Source organism: Spermophilus citellus (genome assembly GCF_964194105.1).
Source record: "Spermophilus citellus genome assembly, chromosome: 2".
Taxonomy (NCBI): Eukaryota; Metazoa; Chordata; class Mammalia; order Rodentia; family Sciuridae; genus Spermophilus; species Spermophilus citellus.
In genome coordinates this window covers 197,446,624-197,464,107 of record NC_138183.1, presented here as the reverse complement: position 1 = coordinate 197,464,107, position 17,484 = coordinate 197,446,624, and the positions used below count along the sequence as shown (strand labels likewise).

The 17,484-nt window shown below is 38.5% G+C and overlaps 2 protein-coding genes and 1 pseudogene across 3 annotated transcripts; all 3 read left to right on the top strand.

The window, feature by feature from the left end:
* Window positions 1-538: 538 nt before the first annotated feature.
* Window positions 539-6,732, top strand: LOC308641737 (uncharacterized protein; the record flags this gene model as incomplete). The annotated part of the gene is made up of 6 exons (XM_081280348.1): window positions 539-665; window positions 770-992; window positions 1,793-1,911; window positions 5,312-5,413; window positions 5,533-5,755; window positions 6,604-6,732. Exons 1-6 carry the CDS (start codon window positions 574-576, stop codon window positions 6,730-6,732), a joined length of 888 nt encoding a protein of 295 aa, XP_081136474.1. The 5' UTR covers window positions 539-573.
* A 3,678-nt stretch (window positions 6,733-10,410) lies between these two features.
* On the top strand, window positions 10,411-13,658 carry LOC308641736 (hemoglobin subunit beta-like; annotated as a pseudogene). The gene is made up of 4 exons (XR_014024393.1): window positions 10,411-10,449; window positions 12,469-12,533; window positions 12,666-12,888; window positions 13,448-13,658. The product of XR_014024393.1 is annotated as a hemoglobin subunit beta-like (transcript).
* Window positions 13,659-15,662: 2,004 nt separating this feature from the next.
* Window positions 15,663-16,994, top strand: LOC308642142 (hemoglobin subunit beta). Its single transcript, XM_081280746.1, has 3 exons — window positions 15,663-15,819; window positions 15,942-16,164; window positions 16,737-16,994. Exons 1-3 carry the CDS (start codon window positions 15,728-15,730, stop codon window positions 16,863-16,865), a joined length of 444 nt encoding a protein of 147 aa, XP_081136872.1. The 5' UTR covers window positions 15,663-15,727; the 3' UTR covers window positions 16,866-16,994.
* Window positions 16,995-17,484: the final 490 nt, after the last annotated feature.

The following is a 17,484-nucleotide window of genomic DNA, read 5'->3' as shown; positions in this document are numbered from 1 at the left end:
TGGACACAACATCTTTATTTTTTTATGTGGTATTGAGGATCTAAACCAGCGCTCCACACATGCCAGGCAAGCACATTACCACTTGAGCCACATCCCCAGCCCTGTCAACATTCTTAAACCAAATATTAAACTTTTTTCTTTTAACTGAAACTCATTTTTCCATCTTGGGCTTAGTTCCTCTCAGTGGGTCTTTCTTGGAAAAAGCAGATGAGAGATGAAAAAGATGGGTATTATCCTGGAAGATTACATGTGGAGAAAAGAATCCAAGGATAAGAAATAAGTTAAAAACCATGCTGTGGTTGGATGAGGGGGAAAAAAAACCCCAGTAAAGATATCTGAGGATCCAGCATGCCTGGTGACAAACTCACGGTGGATTCTTCAGGGCTGTCCCTCTCCTGTTCTGGCTCCGCCCATGAGGGCCACAGCTCAACCTTGACCAATGACTTCAAGGAACTGCAGAGAACAAGGGGCCCGTGTTTCAGCAGTGAAGAATAAAAGACGTGACTCCTAGCCGCAGAACATACTTGCTTCTGACACTTCCGTAATCACCAGCAAACTCCAAGACCTGACATCATGGTGAATCTAACTGCTGAGGAGAAGAACCTTATCTGTGGCCTGTGGGGCAAATTGAATGTGGAAGAGACCGGAGGTGAAGCCTTGGGCAGGTAAGCACTGGATCATGATGAATGGGAGAGAAGGGTGAACATGACTCTGGCACATGAATTAGGAATGTCTCTAATTTTGAATCTGTTATTATCTCATATTGCAGGCTCCTTGTTGTCTACCCCTGGACCCAGAGATTCTTTGACAGCTTTGGCAACATGTCCTCTCCCTCTGCCATCATGGGTAACCCCAAGGTCAAGTCCCATGGCAAGAAGGTGCTGACTTCCTTTGGGGACGCCATTAAGAACCTGGACAACCTCAAGGGTACCTTTGCTAAGCTGAGTGAGCTGCACTGTGACAAGCTGCATGTTGATCCTGAGAACTTTAAGGTGAGTTCAAGATGCTCATGCTTTCTTTATAGCTTTGAGTTGGGGCCAATAATGGGAGCTGAGATTTTGACTGGAAATATTAGCCAAGACCTCAAAAATCACCCTCCCAGCTTGGCAGTAGAAACACAGATATCTTGAGGGCATAATTATGACAAACCTGATTCAAAACTATTGACAGTTGAGGTCATTTAGAAGCCTAAATATTCTTAAAACTACTCAGAAAATTCTGTCAGAACTGGATGTGTTTTCTCTGGAGAATAATGCAGACAATAATAGATTTGTGCAAGGAGAAATTAGTTTTTTTAATATATAGGCCAAGGGTTTTTTTCTCAAGGAAACGGAATTGCTGTTTCAGTGTGGATCTTAATGATTGAAGTTTAGGAAAATATCTTGGGGAAAGTTTTAAGGACAGATTTTCTCAAAGAAAATATGAAAAATTCTCTAAAACATATCCAGTTCCCATTAAGTATTGTGATCAAGTAAAGCCTTATTCCTTAGTTGATGGGATATTTTAAATTGCCACTGAGAATTCTCGTAGCACTAAAATCGTATGTTCACAGAATTTGGGTGAATGAAGAAAAAAAGAAGGAAGGGAATAAAAAATGATTAAATGGAAAGAAAGGGTGAGGGTATAAGGAGGTAGAATGTTGAATTGGGGGGACAAATTAACTTAAACCTAAGCTTAGCTGAGGTTGTCACTGTGAAGAAATATAAGTATAAAGTCAATTTTTCTCCTACAAATTCTCTTTGGAAACTTCTACTCAACCTGCCTCTGTGTCATTCTGTTTTTCATCTAACAGCTCCTGGGTAATGTGCTGGTGATTGTTCTGGCCAGTCACTTTGGCAAGGAGTTCACCCCTGAAATGCAGGCTGCCTGGCAGAAGCTGGTGTCTGGTGTTGCCAATGCTCTGGGCCACAAGTACCACTAAACCTGCCTCCCTATTCACCAGTGCTCCCGTGTGTCCCCAGTACCCTCCTTCTGTACATGGGGACTGAGCTCAGCCTTGACAGTATAGCTTCTGCTTAATAAAACATTTCTTCAGTAATTCAAAATTGAAAAGTTTTGTCTTCTCCATCTTTTACTCTTTTGTACTGAGAAGTAGGAAGAGACATAGGAAAAAAATGAGAGTTTCTTTGAGAAGTGTATAGAGACACATAAAGTCAAGCATATATCATTAAAAGATCAAGGACACTAAGATGGGGAAGAATTTCTATGGGTGTGGGGAAATGGTGAGTTAAGTCAGCAGGGACTTGTGGGATAGTATGGCAAAAACTTGCTATAGAGGGGAAAAAGGAAGTGGTAAATGATACCTGAGAAAGCAGATTTGTAGTACAAGCCAAATTTCATTAACAACAACAATAATAATAAAGTCTTGTGGGATCTGAGGTCTAGGATAGGATAACTATTTTAATTTATTCTAATATCCACCTTGAGCAGCTAGCTTGTCAAATGTGATATGAAACTGTTTTAGAGGTATGGGGTTGAATTGAGTGATGACTGAGCACTTTCTAGAATAAGTTCCCATGATTCAACAATAGCTTGCTCTTTTTTATCCTAATGGAGCACCATGGCTAAGACACATGAAATAATTGTACATTATATTCTGATAGAATATAGCACACTAAAATGAAGTTAAAATTACTATATATGTGGGGACATTGGGGGATGAGGAGATGAAAACTTTATGTAGGAGAAATCTACATGAATACTTCAAGGCTCATGGTCTAAAACCAACAAGTCAGGGATTGGTGACTTGCATGAAACTGCCTCTTTGAAAGGAGGGTATCAGCAAAGACCCAATAGTGCAGGACCTTGACTATAAAAATACAAGCTATTGCTGCACCTGGTGGTGCACACCTGTAATCCCAGGAACTCCAGAAGCTGAGAGAGGAAGATCACAAATTAAAGGCAGACCTCAGCAACTTATTGAGGCTCTCAGTAACTTATCAAGGCCCTGTCTCAAAATTAAAAAAAAAAATAAAAAAAGAAAGGACTGAGATATAACTTTCAGTAGTAAAGTGCCCCTGGGGATTCAATCCCCAGTACCAAATAAAGAAAGAAAAGAAAAAGCTATATAAGCTATTATCATGTTATTGGCAATAATAAAATAGTAAACAATGAATATTCTTAGAATGTTAAGTGACTCAAGAGATAAGATTTTTAGGGCAAAGTAATATGCTTACACATGCAAAAACCATGCAAGTGAGGTTGTAAGAATCTTTCTCAAAGCAGTTTGAAACCTGAAGAAAAGGAGGGCCTCCTTGTGAGGTGCAGCATTCAGTTCAGTGAAGGGATATTGTGGGAAGCAAGTCTTTTGGTCAAATTTATAGACACTAGACATGAATGATGACTCAGAGGACATAACAGAGCAGGTGAATCTGCAAACATGAAAAATGGACAAAAGTAGAGTGAGGAAGCAATGGTACTAGATTAGTTGGAGTGGATGAAAAGGAAGTGGCAGATAACCCAAAGTCCAATCCTGAGTGAATTGAACAGTCTGAGGCCAGGCACTCACTGAGGACCACCCACCCCTCATCTGGGATGCTGCATTAGCAAATGAATCACTCTGAAAGAGTGCTATATTGCTCAGAGTCTTTACCTTCAAGTCCTGAGCCAAACTCTCATATCAAGGATTGAAACGAGTACACTGTACCAGTTGCATGCCAAACCTTGGCAAATATAACTACCAGGAATTTCATTGCCTGGTTAGGATTTGTCCTGTAAATTAATTTTTAATTTGACTTTATTACTTCAGGAATGAGAGATCAATAAACATTGTAGTTTCAGGTGATAAGAGCCTGGGTCTCTCTGAGCTCTGTTGCCTTTCAATATGCCTCTAAACAGAACAAAATTACAAAATATACACGAATAAATGTATCACAGTAAATTGTACTTTCATATATATCTATAAAGCAACAATTTAATAAAGAGTTCATATATAAAAAATCAAAAAATAGTATATATATATATATATATATATATATATAATAAAAGGAAGATCAAAAGTGTAGGGGAAGGGGAATTGGGGGATTGAGGAGAAGAAAAGAGGAGGCACTGGAAACTGAAATAGAACAAGTTAAACTCCATGCATGTATGATTATGTCAAAATGAACCCAATTATTATGTATAACTATAATGTGTTAACAGGAGGATTTAAAAAGTATCTATAGTTATATTTGATCCACAGGTCTGAAAATAAAAAGCAAATTTTTAAAAAAAAATGTAGTTTTGTCCCAGTTGTGAGAGTATATGTGGACTGTTAGTCAATGTAACAAAACAAAACAAAACAAAAACCCCCAAACCAACTCTGACTCTATAGTTGTTTTGCAAACACTTAGAGAAAGCAAAGGAGGTGATTCCTAGTACTATATCTTAGAATAAAACTGGCTGACATTATTTGAAAGATAAATCATGCAAGGTCATAATACCTACCAAGATACCTCCCACCACTCTTCACTGAGCATAGAAAAGCTACCCCCAGACCCTGGCTCAACAGCCAGCACCCACTTATCCAATGGGAATGCATATTACCTGGTAACTACACAGTGCATTGACAGGGAAGCAAAAATGTTTGCTCAAAGTAGACATGCTTTATTTATTTTAGACTGAAGCTAGAGTTCAGTCCCATGTTTGTGTTACACAACACTAATGTATTTCTACACTAAAACTGATGCTTTACAGAAATCATTTTCCTAAAACTATTGTGAACTAGGGAGACAGTGGCCTAAACCCATAAAGAATGTATTCAAAGATCAATATAGCACTTTTCCCTTGGAAACCATTCCTACCTGTATGACATTTATATTTGCTCCATTGGAGATATTAAACATTGTGCTTAAATAATAATCTCCTAATAACTGATTTTTTTACATAGGTGTCTATGCTTTAACCTCTAGGCCTCTCTGAGACTAGAGACAAAAATGTAGAAAAGGCTGGCAAGGAAGACCTAGAACATTCTCTGACCAAGAGAAGGAAAACTAGCTAAAGAATAAAAAGGAAAATTGAAACAATTGACTTGAAACAGCAGAAAGACCCTAAAAAATGTTAGCAGTGAAATTCCTTTGAGGGGGCCTCCCTAGCACTATCGTAACATGGTTGTCTGAACCCTGCCCTGCTCAAACCACACCCCCTGTGTGACCAGCCTTGCCTTTGACCAATAGCCTTTGTTATTGACCAATAGCCTCAGGATATGTGGTGAGTCAAGGGGCCACAGCGTGGGGGATGAAGAATAAAAGGACGTGCCTTCTAGTAGTTGGATGTGCCTTCCAGTAGCCTTCAGTTGCTTCTGAAGCATCTGAGATTATCGATAAGCTCCTAGACCAGACACCATGGTTCATTTCACAGCTGAGGATAAGGCTGCTATCACAAGCATGTGGAGAAAAGTGAATGTGGAAGAAGCTGGAGGAGAAACCTTGGGAAGGTAGGATCTGGGGGCCAGGACAAGGGAGGGTAGGAAACTGCAATTAGCAGAAATCTAGGCATCTTCTTGGGATTTGTGAGACACCCTGACTTTCCAATTATCATTGCTCTATCTCATAGGCTCCTGGTTGTCTATCCCTGGACCCAGAGGTTCTTTGACAGCTTTGGAAACCTGTCCTCTGCCTCTGCCATCATGGGTAACCCCAAGGTCAAGGCCCATGGCAAGAAGGTTCTGACTTCCTTGGGAAATGCTTTAAGGGGCATGGATGACCTCAAGGGTGCCTTTTCCCAGCTGAGTGAGCTGCATTGCGAAAGGCTGCATGTGGATCCTGAGAACTTCAGGGTGAGTCCAGGAGATACTCAATTCCTTTTGCTTTCAGCCTTGGGAAAGCTTAGATAATTAAGCATTGATCTGAGCATTAGTGAAGTTACCTGTAGAGTGTGACATATTCTGAGATATTGAATTTGGGAGTAAAGCAACTGCAGAGGGCTAACTCAGCTGAGACCAAGTGGTTCTTGGGCCTAAGGGGTGCTTCTAGAAGTCTAGAGTACACTCTGTTGGCTTTGAGATGATAGTTATGTAAAGATGGAGAAGATCAGTTTTTAAAATGAAACTCTTATAGGATGAATCCTTTTCTACAAGAAAATTCTTTTTCCCTCTTTTTAATTCATTTTAAACCCTGCTGAAAGCAAGAAAAGAACGGCTATAGAGAGGATATTCTCATGTTGACTCAGTAAAAGGAAGAAACCTAGGCCAAGCATTGCTAAGGCAATTCCCATATTGATTGGACATTTGTGTGAAGTGTTTCTAAAGCTCAACTTACAACTCCAGAAGAGGGGTTATGTGTCTCAGACAGACAAATAACTGGAACATTTGAACTGCATGGGGTTTGGAAAAATAACTGATAACCATGTTTTTTAATTTTTTTAAGTCCACAAAATGTGGGGTTTTGGGTGGTAAGATATAAAATTTCAAATCATGATACACACATTTAAATTTAAAGCCCGATTAGTTCCACAAAGGGAATGAACTACCTGTGTAGTTTGGGTACCTGGGCTTCACCTCAGGCTTTGAGGGAAATTGACATATGCTTAGTTCTGAGTGAGAACTGGGTGTTTAGATAACAGGAAACCAGTCTAGATCTCTCTGTTCACTGTGCTTATTATCTATTGTCTCTTTCCACTTCACAGCTCCTGGGAAACATGCTTGTGATTATTATGGCAAAACATTTTGGCAAGGAATTCACCCCCGAGATGCAGGCTTCCTGGCAGAAAATGGTGGCTGGAGTGGCCAGTGCTCTGGCCCACAAGTATCACTGAACCTCCCACCCGTAGTGCAGAAGATTCAGAGAGAAGCTTTCTTTTCAATAATAACAAAAATAATAAAAGAATTATTTTAAGAAATCTTTTCTGATTACCTTCAGTTCTACTTTTACATGTACTTTTAAATATATAAGCACAAAGGAATTTTATGTTGAGGTTGTGTGTGTGTGTGTGTGTGTGTGTGTGTGTGTATGTGTTCTCCATTTATTTTTGCAAGAGATGTAGATTTTACTGAGAAAATAAAAGAAGGACATGCACATGTGAGTTCCCCCAAGGGAAAGCACAGGTGCAGGAGAGCTCTGGTGGGAAGGAAGAGCTCTATGATACAAGGCGTCTCAGAACCAGACAATTTAGAGTAGAGGAGGAACAATTCAGGGAGGACCCTCAAGGGCTAGTCTGAGGCACTGTAGCAAGAATGGGCTCAATGGAAGAAAATTATTCCAGGCTTAGGAGGTCAAGGTTCAGGCAGGGGTTGTGATTATATTCTATTGGCTTTTGCTTTTCATAGCACTTTTAAAAAATATTTTTGTAGTTGTAGTTGGTACAATATCTTTATTTATTTATTTTTATGTGGTGCCGAGGATCAAACCCAGTTCCTCATACATGCAAGGAAGTGCTCTACCACTAAGCTACAGCCCAGCCCCTTCTCATAGCACTTTTTTTTTTGGCTAGAGTGGGGATTGGAGGGGAAAGCTCTTGCTCAAGTCAGCTCCAGAGAACTGGCCCTCATTTTTCTGAGGAAATGCATACATTAAGTGTTGGTGTGTGCCTCATGAAGGTTGAATTAGTCCTTATGAGAGACAATGCCAAAGTGTGCAAATTATTTGTAGCATGTCAAGGAAAAGAAATTATTATAACCTGCTAGGAGAGGTGGGGATACTTGTGAGGAAAATAAACCAGCAGATCAGAAGCTGCATCAGTGTGTCTGAGCAAAAGACCAACACTGTGAGAGCAAAAGGAAGTGGGAAGAATTTATATGGATTAGTTGGGAAGGCAGATTAACAGGAGTTCTCCATACATATAAGCAAAAATGTGAGCGGTGCGTAAGTATTATGGGAAGATATGTCTGGCTGTGGGTGCTGAGTAAACTAGAGATCATGTTAACATTAGGTGTACTAATCTCCATTGGTTTCAATGTCTTGGAATTAAATTCTCACCCAAGTCTCATCTATAATACCAAATAATATATCTGAGGCCACCTCCATGTCTTGGATTCATCTTATTTTCCCTTAGTACATTTTTCTCTGGACTTTTAATGCCTTAACTATAACGAAGTAGCAATATTTTTATTGTTTGCTTGTCTTTCTTTCTTCTTTTATTTCCCAGCCTCAGAGTTTTGCACTGGCCTTTCCTGCTTCCGGGAATTTGCTTCTGAACTACTTCTGGCTGACTCCACCTTACCATTAAGTCACTTCAAAGGTGACTTTTTAATCTAAGGCTATCTTATAAGAGTCACCTATAGTCACTTGGTATCATACTATTGCTTGCATTTTCTTCTTGTCCTGTAACAGTATGTAAAATTCTCTTATTTGTTTAATCACTTAGATTGGTCCCCTCTGGTAGATGTAACATTCATGAGACCACATGAACTTTCTGTCTTGTTCACTAAAATTCTCAAGTGTTTAAAACAGCACACAGCATGATTGGGCTCAATAAATATTTTGCTCTTTAAAATATATACAACAATGAAGGATTATTAGATTCTGTGGTGCTGATCTAGTATTGATGTCATCAAGGTCCAGACGCCAATGGAAGCAATGAACATAGACATAAGTTAGAATTGTAGAAAAACTATGAACAAGAATAAAAAAATATCTTGAAAGTGACTGTCTAGAGAGGAGTCACTGTCTGGTTTACTGGTTTCACATACAGAGTTTTAAGGTCCCTGAGTTGAGAGGGATAGCTGGGTAAACACACCATGTTGGAGATGAGCATTAAGGCCATTGGAAGCAAGTGCCCTGAGCCACCCTGCCTCAGACTAGGCCCAATAATGTGTACAGGAAGTATTCCTGTGGTCAAAATCACCTCTTCTTTTTATTTCATAAATCTTTCATCTTAAAATGAGCCACCTCCCCAGGCTTCACTCAGACTTTATATCTCTGTAACTAAGTACAGAATCTTTCCTTTATGTCTCGGAACCAAGCCACTTTGAGATTGAGAGCTCATGGCATAACAACTTCTGGCCTCTTGGTCATTGTTGTTATCCATATGTCCTATTTAAATTTTTCCAAATCTAAGTAGATAAAATATTTCTCACTGTATCAAGTAGGCAGAAATAATTTATTTTCAAATAACAAATTTAGGTCTAATATATTGGGTCTATATCTTAGAGTGTTAGAATGCTCCAATAAATATTTACTACACTGTAGTTTTTATAAAAATTAATCTTAGGAACAAAGAAATTAATTTTCTGGAGCTCTAAGAGTGGGAAATAGATCTGAGAAAAAAATAATAAAATGAACTACTCCTTCTACCACAAGAAGTGTCTATCCTGTAATTGTTTCTTTAAAATGTGTGAGACCAAAGTACCTCAGGCCCCAGCAGCATTAGTATGTGGACTACTGTTAATGAAGTCTGCCTCACCTGATGAGATATGAGGAAAAGTTATATACAGCACAGGAGACACAAAGACTAGACACTAGTCACAAATCACCTACTCCCAGGTCTTGCCATGGGATCTTGTATTTCTCTATCCACTGAACATATAAACACCTCCTGTCCACAACACTAAATTGAGTATTTGATCACATGAGTGAGTAGGCATGAGCCCCACACACTCACTCATATAATGAATGAAAAACATTTTGCTTAGACTGTGCATATATTATTAGTATAACTCAAAAATAACAAAGTAATGCTCACTTTTTGTCTCATTAAGGCAAAAGATAATTGAAATGAAAAGTCAAGCCTTCAGAAGTAATAAAGATGAAAAAAATAGCCCTGAAGCCTTAAAAATTTTACTTAACATTTTAAAGAATTAATTTCCTTACTTTAAGATAAGATTATTCTCACCTCCTCAAATGGTATAGAATTTCAAGGAATTATTAGTAAAGAACATTTTCTGTCATTTTTAATAGGTAACAATAGTAGTTTACACAACATACTGTGGCTTGTTTCTGTATGCCTTATTCCATTATGTACTCTTGATCTGGCTGTATTCTTTCTTAGTTACAAACTTAAATATCTAAATATTTCCTTTTGGATTGCTCAAGTGTGATCAAATACAATATGCCCAAGATTGAGGTCACCAAGTGATTGTGCATGTGGGAGAGAAGACTGTAGCAAGTAGACTGTGCTTGAATTAGAAATTGAGTTCCAGAGCATATCCAAAAATTATTCTAGTTTGAGTGTTATTTTTGAAACAAACAACAATACCATGTTCCAATGGATGAATGCCCTGACCTTTTTTAAAAAAAAGTTAATATTTATCTGCTTGATAAACTCAGATGAGGCCCATCCTTATCTAGAATATTAGGAATTAGTAAAGCTTGAATAATTGGAGTAAAGCAAATACACTTTAAGACATATATGTCTTAAAGTATATATATATATATATATATATATATATATATACACACACACACACACACACACACACACACACACACACACACACACATTTTAGGGCTTGTAGTATTTTGCCTCTGTGTGAGTTGGGTGGTTAGGGGTGCAGAGATGCTGCAGAATCTTCACAGGATGGGAGTGAGATCACAGGTATGAAGGGGTAAGTGAGCTCAAGGCACTTGAATTCTGGAATGGTCCAGATCTGATGAGATATGAGGAAAAGTTATATACAGCATAGAACCACATTTATTGAAACTCATCCTTTCTCATAACTTATTTTGGCTTTGTGTACCTGAGCTGTTGATAGTCTTATGATAACTCACAGTCTTATCCCTAGAGAAGTGGGACAACTGAAGAAAATTTCTGATCCCACATGAGTCACAGTGAGCAGCCTTACCAAGAGAGCTACCCTGCCCTGAGGCCTGGATGATAGTATCTACAGCAGTTGAAAGTAGAAGAGAGTTGCCACAGGATAGTCATTAAAGAAGAAAGCAACACAGGAGAAAGATTATAGAGCACAGAAAAGAACGGGATCTTAAAAAAGTGCTAAATTCTGCCAAACAAGATTTCAAAATTGCAGCTTTGACAATTGGCTCTTTGCATAAAAATATAAAAATTTTATATATTATTTTTAATAAGATCTGTGGGTTTTAGGGACAGGATGCCTGCAAAGGATGCATCAGAATTTCTCTAGAACATCTTTTTACCCCATCTACATGACTGTTCTCTGGCAGGAGAGGTGTGAAAAAGAATATTAAAAACAACTTGGATATAAAACAGTTATAAGACTAATTCAGATTTTAATATAATAAAACCCAAGAATCTAAAGGTGAAGCTAAATCCTCTTTTATTATTATTATTATTATTAAAAATATTTGAAAGACCTCTTATCCAAGAAAAAAGAAAATGAAAATTTTACTAATTTCCTTGGAATAACAACCAATACAGAATCCCCTTTTTTTCAGGGTAACCTAAAATATTAGTATAATTGGGTTTCAAAGTGGTAGAGCTGAAAGGATGAGCTATCTCTGTGAACCATGCGTTGCCAGGGAAAAATAAGGAAATTTCTAGACTTTGGGTTCTCAGAATCAGGAGGAGACTATAAAGTAGAAATATGGTAAGAGAAATGAAAAAGCATTCCTCCTTTTTAAAAGGAAATGGGAATGTAAGCAAGGGACAAATTCCAGGAGGTAGAGATGATAGAAAGTGGAAAGATGAGTAAACAAAACAAAAAAGTATAGAACTCAATAATACAATCAATGACTTGGACTTAACTGACACATATAGAATATTTCATCCTTCAACAAGTGAAAATACACTTTCTTCTCAGCAGTACATGGACCCTTCTCTAAAATAGACCATATATTATGCCACAAAGCAACTGTTAGAAAATACAAAAAAGTAGAGATACTACCTTGCATTCTATAACACCACAATAGAATGAAATTAGAAGTCAATGATAAAATAAAAAAATAAAAGTGACTCCAACACCTGGAGACTAAACTGTATGCTACTGACTGAACAATGAATTGCAAAGGCTTCAAGGAGGAGATTTAAGAATTCTTAGAGATAAATAAGAACACTGATGAAACATATTGAAATCTCTGGGATGCTATGAAGGCAGCACTAAGAGGAAAGTTTATTGCATGGAGTTTATTCTTTAAAATAAGAAAAAGTCAACAAATAAATTACCTAACATTACATCTTAGAGCCCTAGAAAAAGAAGAACAAACCAACACCCAAAGCAGTAGAAGACAGGTCATAATTAAAATCAGAGCTTAAATCAATGAAATTGAAAAAAAAATTGATTCTCAAATCAGGTAAAGACACATGAAAGAAAGAAAACTTCAGAACAATATCTCTAATGAACATAGATGCAAAAATTCTCAGTAAAATTCTGGCAGATTGAATACAAAAATATATCAAAAAGGATAGTGTATCACAATCAAGTGAGGTTTAACCCAGGGATGCAATTCAACATATGGAAATCAATAAATGTAATTCATCACATCAGTAGACTTAAAATAAGAATCAAATGATCATCGCAATAGATTTAGAAAAAGCATCTAACCAACTACAGCACCCATTATGTTAAAACCACTAGAAAAACTAGCGATAACAGGAACATATCTCAACATCATTATAGTACATCTGACTTAAAATTGGAAGCCTGCCATTGGTGTCCTGTGGGGCAAGGTGAATGTAGATGAAGTTGGTGGTGAGGCCCTGGGCAGGTAGGTATCCATGTCATAAGGCAGCTTGTTAGTAGGGGTGGTGGGGTGGGGGATGGAAGCTGAGCCTATGGAGACAGACATCTCTGACAGGCACTGACTTTCTCTGTGGCCTGGCTCTTTTCACCCCTTCAGGCTACTGGTTGTCTACCCATGGACCCAGAGGTTCTTTGATTCCTTTGGGGACCTGTCCTCTGCATCTGCTGTTATGGGCAATGCTAAAGTGAAGGCGCATGGCAAGAAGGTGATTGATTCCTTTAGTAATAGCCTGAAACACCTCGACAACCTCAAGGGCACCTTTGCAAGTCTCAGCGAGCTGCACTGTGACAAGCTGCATGTGGATCCTGAGAACTTCAGGGTGAGTCTAGGACATCCCCTCAATGTGATCCTTCCTTTTCCTTCCTAAGGATAAGTTCATAGCAGGAGGCAAAGGCATAGGTGTTAGAGACAGTTGATCTTTCATTCTCTACTGACAACAATTGTTTCCTCTCATTTCATTTTCATTTTCCAGTTTTCTTTTCTACAATTTCTGTGCTGTCTTCTTTCATTAAACTTTTTGTATTATATTTGTAAATTAAAAATCTTTCATCTTTTAACTTACATTTAAGATTTTGTCTTCTTTAAAATTGTCTCTGATCTCTCTTTCAAGGCAAGGAAGACAAAATTGTCATGCTTCTTTGTACAGTGTTAAAAAATAACAGTGAAAATTTATTTCCTGGATTAAGGAGATAGAAAACTTATGCATATAAATTCTGACAGACACAGAAGAATTCTTATTAGCAGCAGCTAAATTCATCCATCATTCTGCTTTTAGTTTGCTATTACAACAATAAGCACAGCTGGAGATGAGATGGGAATATTCTCTGTCCGAGCTCAGACTCTCTGTTAACCATATTCACACCTCTTTTTTCCCACAGCTCCTGGGCAATGTGATTGTGGTTGTGAGGGCCCATCACTGGGCAAGGAATTCACCCCGCAGGTGCAGGCTGCTTTTCAGAAAGTGGTGACTGGTGTGGCCAATGCCATGACTCACAAATACCACTAAGCTACCTTTCCTGCTGTCCATCTCATAAAAAAGGCCTTTTGCCCCAGAGAACAACTACTAAATATTGGGGAACTTATGAAGGCCTTTGAGCAGCTGCCTTCTGCCTAATCACTTTTTGTTGCAATGGTGTATGATTTGTTTGTGTCTTTCATTCATGAGGGATAAGACAAGGCATTTAAGACATAAAGGGCTTAGTTCAGACCTTGTTCTAATACACCTGTATCTTGGACTCTATGAAAGAAGGGAGACTGTTAAGAATGAATGTATGTGGGAAGCTTTCTGCTTTCTATTCCTTACAACTCATAAAAGGATTTAAATGAAACTTTGGTTCAGGGGTTAGGTTTTTGCTACTTTTTTTAAAAAAATTAACCATTATCTTCAGCCTTCCTCATAAGTGTCTCTTCTTTCTTCAGTTCCTTCCCCAGAACCTCACAGCCTTAGTCCACCAAGTTCTCCTGCTTATAGATTCCACTACTCCCCAAGGTTTTCCTTCCATGTTGTACTGGAAACATTGCTCCTTTCCCCTGATCTGGTTAATCCTTAGTTACCTCTATTGTCTCAAAGAGATCTGTCTGGGGAAGGGTAAAGAGAAGGAGGTGGTTTGGCCACTGTGTATTTGTGAACTTGTTCCCTTCCTCTACCATTAACAGTGACCAAAAATCTGCAATGCTGGTCTCCCTGGTGCCTTCGCTCTTCCAGAGTCTACATTGGAAGGACTAGGCTGTCAATAGTGGTGATGACTGTTGGGCTCAGGGGGCTTTTTATGACTTAATATTTATTGTTATCTTACAATCTTTATTTGAGCCCATGCCAAATAGAATTCCTGTTTTTCCTCAAGTTGTTTATCTTTGATATATGAGAAGTTATTAGAGATCTGATTTCTCCCTTAGCCTTCCTGTAATGGCTTTTCTGCTTCTGTATTTATCAGTGTTGCCATGAGCAACACATTCTAGCTTCATTTCCTTATTTAGTATCCACTTCAGTATATACTACATTCTGGAAGGATGAGTTTTAAGTGGTCCTTGTCCTCTTCTCCACCTCAATTCTGAATCTAGCTGGCAAGCAGAAAGTAATGCATATAATAAGTGATAACTAATTATGGAAGAATTTGTATCAGGTTATACATATTACAGTATGAAGCCATCCAAATGAACTTAAATTATCTTTTATATGTGCAAAAATCAACTTAAAGGGGCTCCACCTTTTTGAAACTGTCTTTCTGACTGTCTTTTGTTCTTCACTAATTATTCGTGACTTTAATTTCTTAGGTGGCTTACACTCTCATTGGCATCATGAATTTCTTAATGAGGTGCTGACTATGTCCCCTATAGCTTCTGCTAATTCAACACATAAAACTTTGTGTTGTAAATGGCTTTAAGCTAATTTTAATTTTTACTGTATTAAGGGGTCTCAATGTTTCCATGTCTTGGTCAACAAAACCTAATAAAGTAAGTATTGCACAAACATGATTGGATTCAGATTTATTCTGATTTTCAAATATTATTTGATTAGATGAACAAACTAAACAAACACACACAAAAACATCAAAAATTGAATGACTGACAGAATGAATGAATATTTATTTTCTTAGGAGGAGGATGAAATCCAAATCAGGAGAAGGAAGACATACTTAGAATCATGAGAGAGACTTTATCCATTCTGTCTGTGGATTATTTTATATATTCTGGAGAAACAGGAGGAGATCACTCCATACACTCTTGCTAAAACACAACAGGCACATTTCTTGTATAATTTGTGCCTCCTTTCCAAATTTACATAATAAGATAATTAGGGAAATAATCTCTAATAGACCTACCAGGTAGTTATTCCAAAATTCATAGAAGTAAAGTTGCCCAGGAGGATGATTTTAGGGCCAACTTGAACTGCTGGCATGGGACCAGCAGATATGAAGAAAGAGGACTGAGAGCCTGAAGTCAGACTCCAAGGCAGTGCCAGAGCTGCCAAGGACTGTTATGGCTGTCATCATGCAAACCTCACCCTGTAGGGCCACACCCTAGTCTTGGCCAATGGGCTCATTAGGGCAGGGAATGCAGGAGTCAAGGCTGGGCATAAAGGACAGAGCAGGGCCAGCTGCTGCTTACACTTGCTTCTGACACACTTGTGTTTGCTAGCAACCCCCCCAAAAGACACAATGGTGCATCTGAGTGATGGGGAGAAGAATGCCATTAGTACTGCCTGGGGCAAGGTGCATGCAGCAGAAGTTGGTGCTGAGGCCCTGGGCAGGTGAGTATCCATGTCATGAGGCAGCTTGGGGTGAGGAGGGGGATGGAAGCTGAGCATGTGGAGACAGACATCTCTGACAGGCACTGACTTTCTCTGTGACCTGGCTCTTTTCACCCCCTCAGGCTGCTGGTTGTCTACCCATGGACCCAGAGGTTCTTTGATTCCTTTGGGGACCTGTCCTCTGCATCTGCTGTTATGGGCAATGCTAAAGTGAAGGCGCATGGCAAGAAGGTGATTGATTCCTTTAGTAATGGCCTGAAACACCTCGACAACCTCAAGGGCACCTTTGCAAGTCTCAGTGAGCTGCACTGTGACAAGCTGCATGTGGATCCTGAGAACTTCAAGGTGAGTCTAGGACAACCCTCAATGTGATCCTTTCTTTTCCTCCCTAAGGATAAGTTTATAGCAAGAGGCAAAGGTATCAGTGTTTGGGACAGTTGATCTTTTATTCTCCATTGACAACAATTGTTTCCTCTCATTTCATTTTCATTTTCCAGTTTTTTGTTTTCTTCAATATCTGCTCTGTCTTCTTCCATTTAACTTTTTAGATTGTATTTGTAAATTAAAAATATTTCATTTTTAAATTTACAGTTAAAAAATTGTCTATTTTAAAATGCAGTTCTAATTTCTCTTTCAAGCAAGGAAAATAAAATTTGTCGTGTTTCTTTGCACAGTTTTAAAGTTTTCATATAACAGTGAAAAATTTATCTTCTGGGTTAGGGAGATAGGGAAGAAAACTTATGCTTATAAATTCTGACAGATACATGAGAATTCATATCTGTAGCAGAAGCTAAGTCCAGCTATCATTTTGCTTTTATTTTATAATTACAACCACAAGCACAGCTGGAGATGAGGTTGGAATATTCTCTGTTCATGCTCAGATTCTTCATATTCACACCTCTTCTTTCTTCCCACAGCTCCTGGGCAATATGATTGTGATTGTGATGGCCCATCACCTGGGCAAGGATTTCACTCCAGAGGCACAGGCTGCTTTTCAGAAGGTGGTGGCTGGTGTGGCCAATGCCCTGGCTCACAAATACCACTAAGCTACCTTTCCTGCTACCTATCTCATACAAAAGGCCTTTTTCCCCAGAGAACAACTACTAAATATTGGGGAACTTATGAAGGCCCTTGAGCATCTGGTTTCTGCCTAATAAAATCATTTTTCATTGCAATGGTGTACATTATTTTTGTGTCTTTTATTCATGAGGGAATGTGGGAAGACAAGGCATTTAAGACATAAAGAAATGAGCTCTAGTTCAGACCTTGTGCTAATACACCTCTCTCTTGTACTCCATGAAAGAAGGGAGACTGTTAATAATTAATGTGGGAATTTTTTTTGCTTTCTATTCCTTACTCACCACTCATAAAATGATTTCAGTGAATTTTTTTGGTTTAAGGGTTAGGTTTTATTTATTTTTTATTACTTATTTTCCCCAGCCTTCCTCATGAGTTTCTCTTCTTTCTCCAGTTTCTTCCCCAGAACTTCACAGCCTTAGTCCACCCAGTTCTCCTGCTTATAGATTTCACTCCTCCCCAAGAGTTCTGCCTAATAAAATCATTTTTTTTCTGTTGCAATGGTGTATGATATGTTTGTGTCTTTCATTCATGAGGGAAAGGGGAAAGACAAGGCATTTAAGACATAAAGGGCTTAGTTCAGACCTT

Excerpts from the sequence above, each read along its gene's own strand:
- LOC308642142 (XM_081280746.1), top strand. The coding sequence starts at position 15,728 with ATGGTGCATCTGAGTGATGGGGAGAAGAATGCCATTAGTACTGCCTGG. Across the intron at positions 15,820-15,941 it reads GGTGCTGAGGCCCTGGGCAG|GCTGCTGGTTGTCTACCCAT; the intron begins GTGAGTATCCAT and ends TCACCCCCTCAG. Across the intron at positions 16,165-16,736 it reads TGGATCCTGAGAACTTCAAG|CTCCTGGGCAATATGATTGT; the intron begins GTGAGTCTAGGA and ends TTCTTCCCACAG.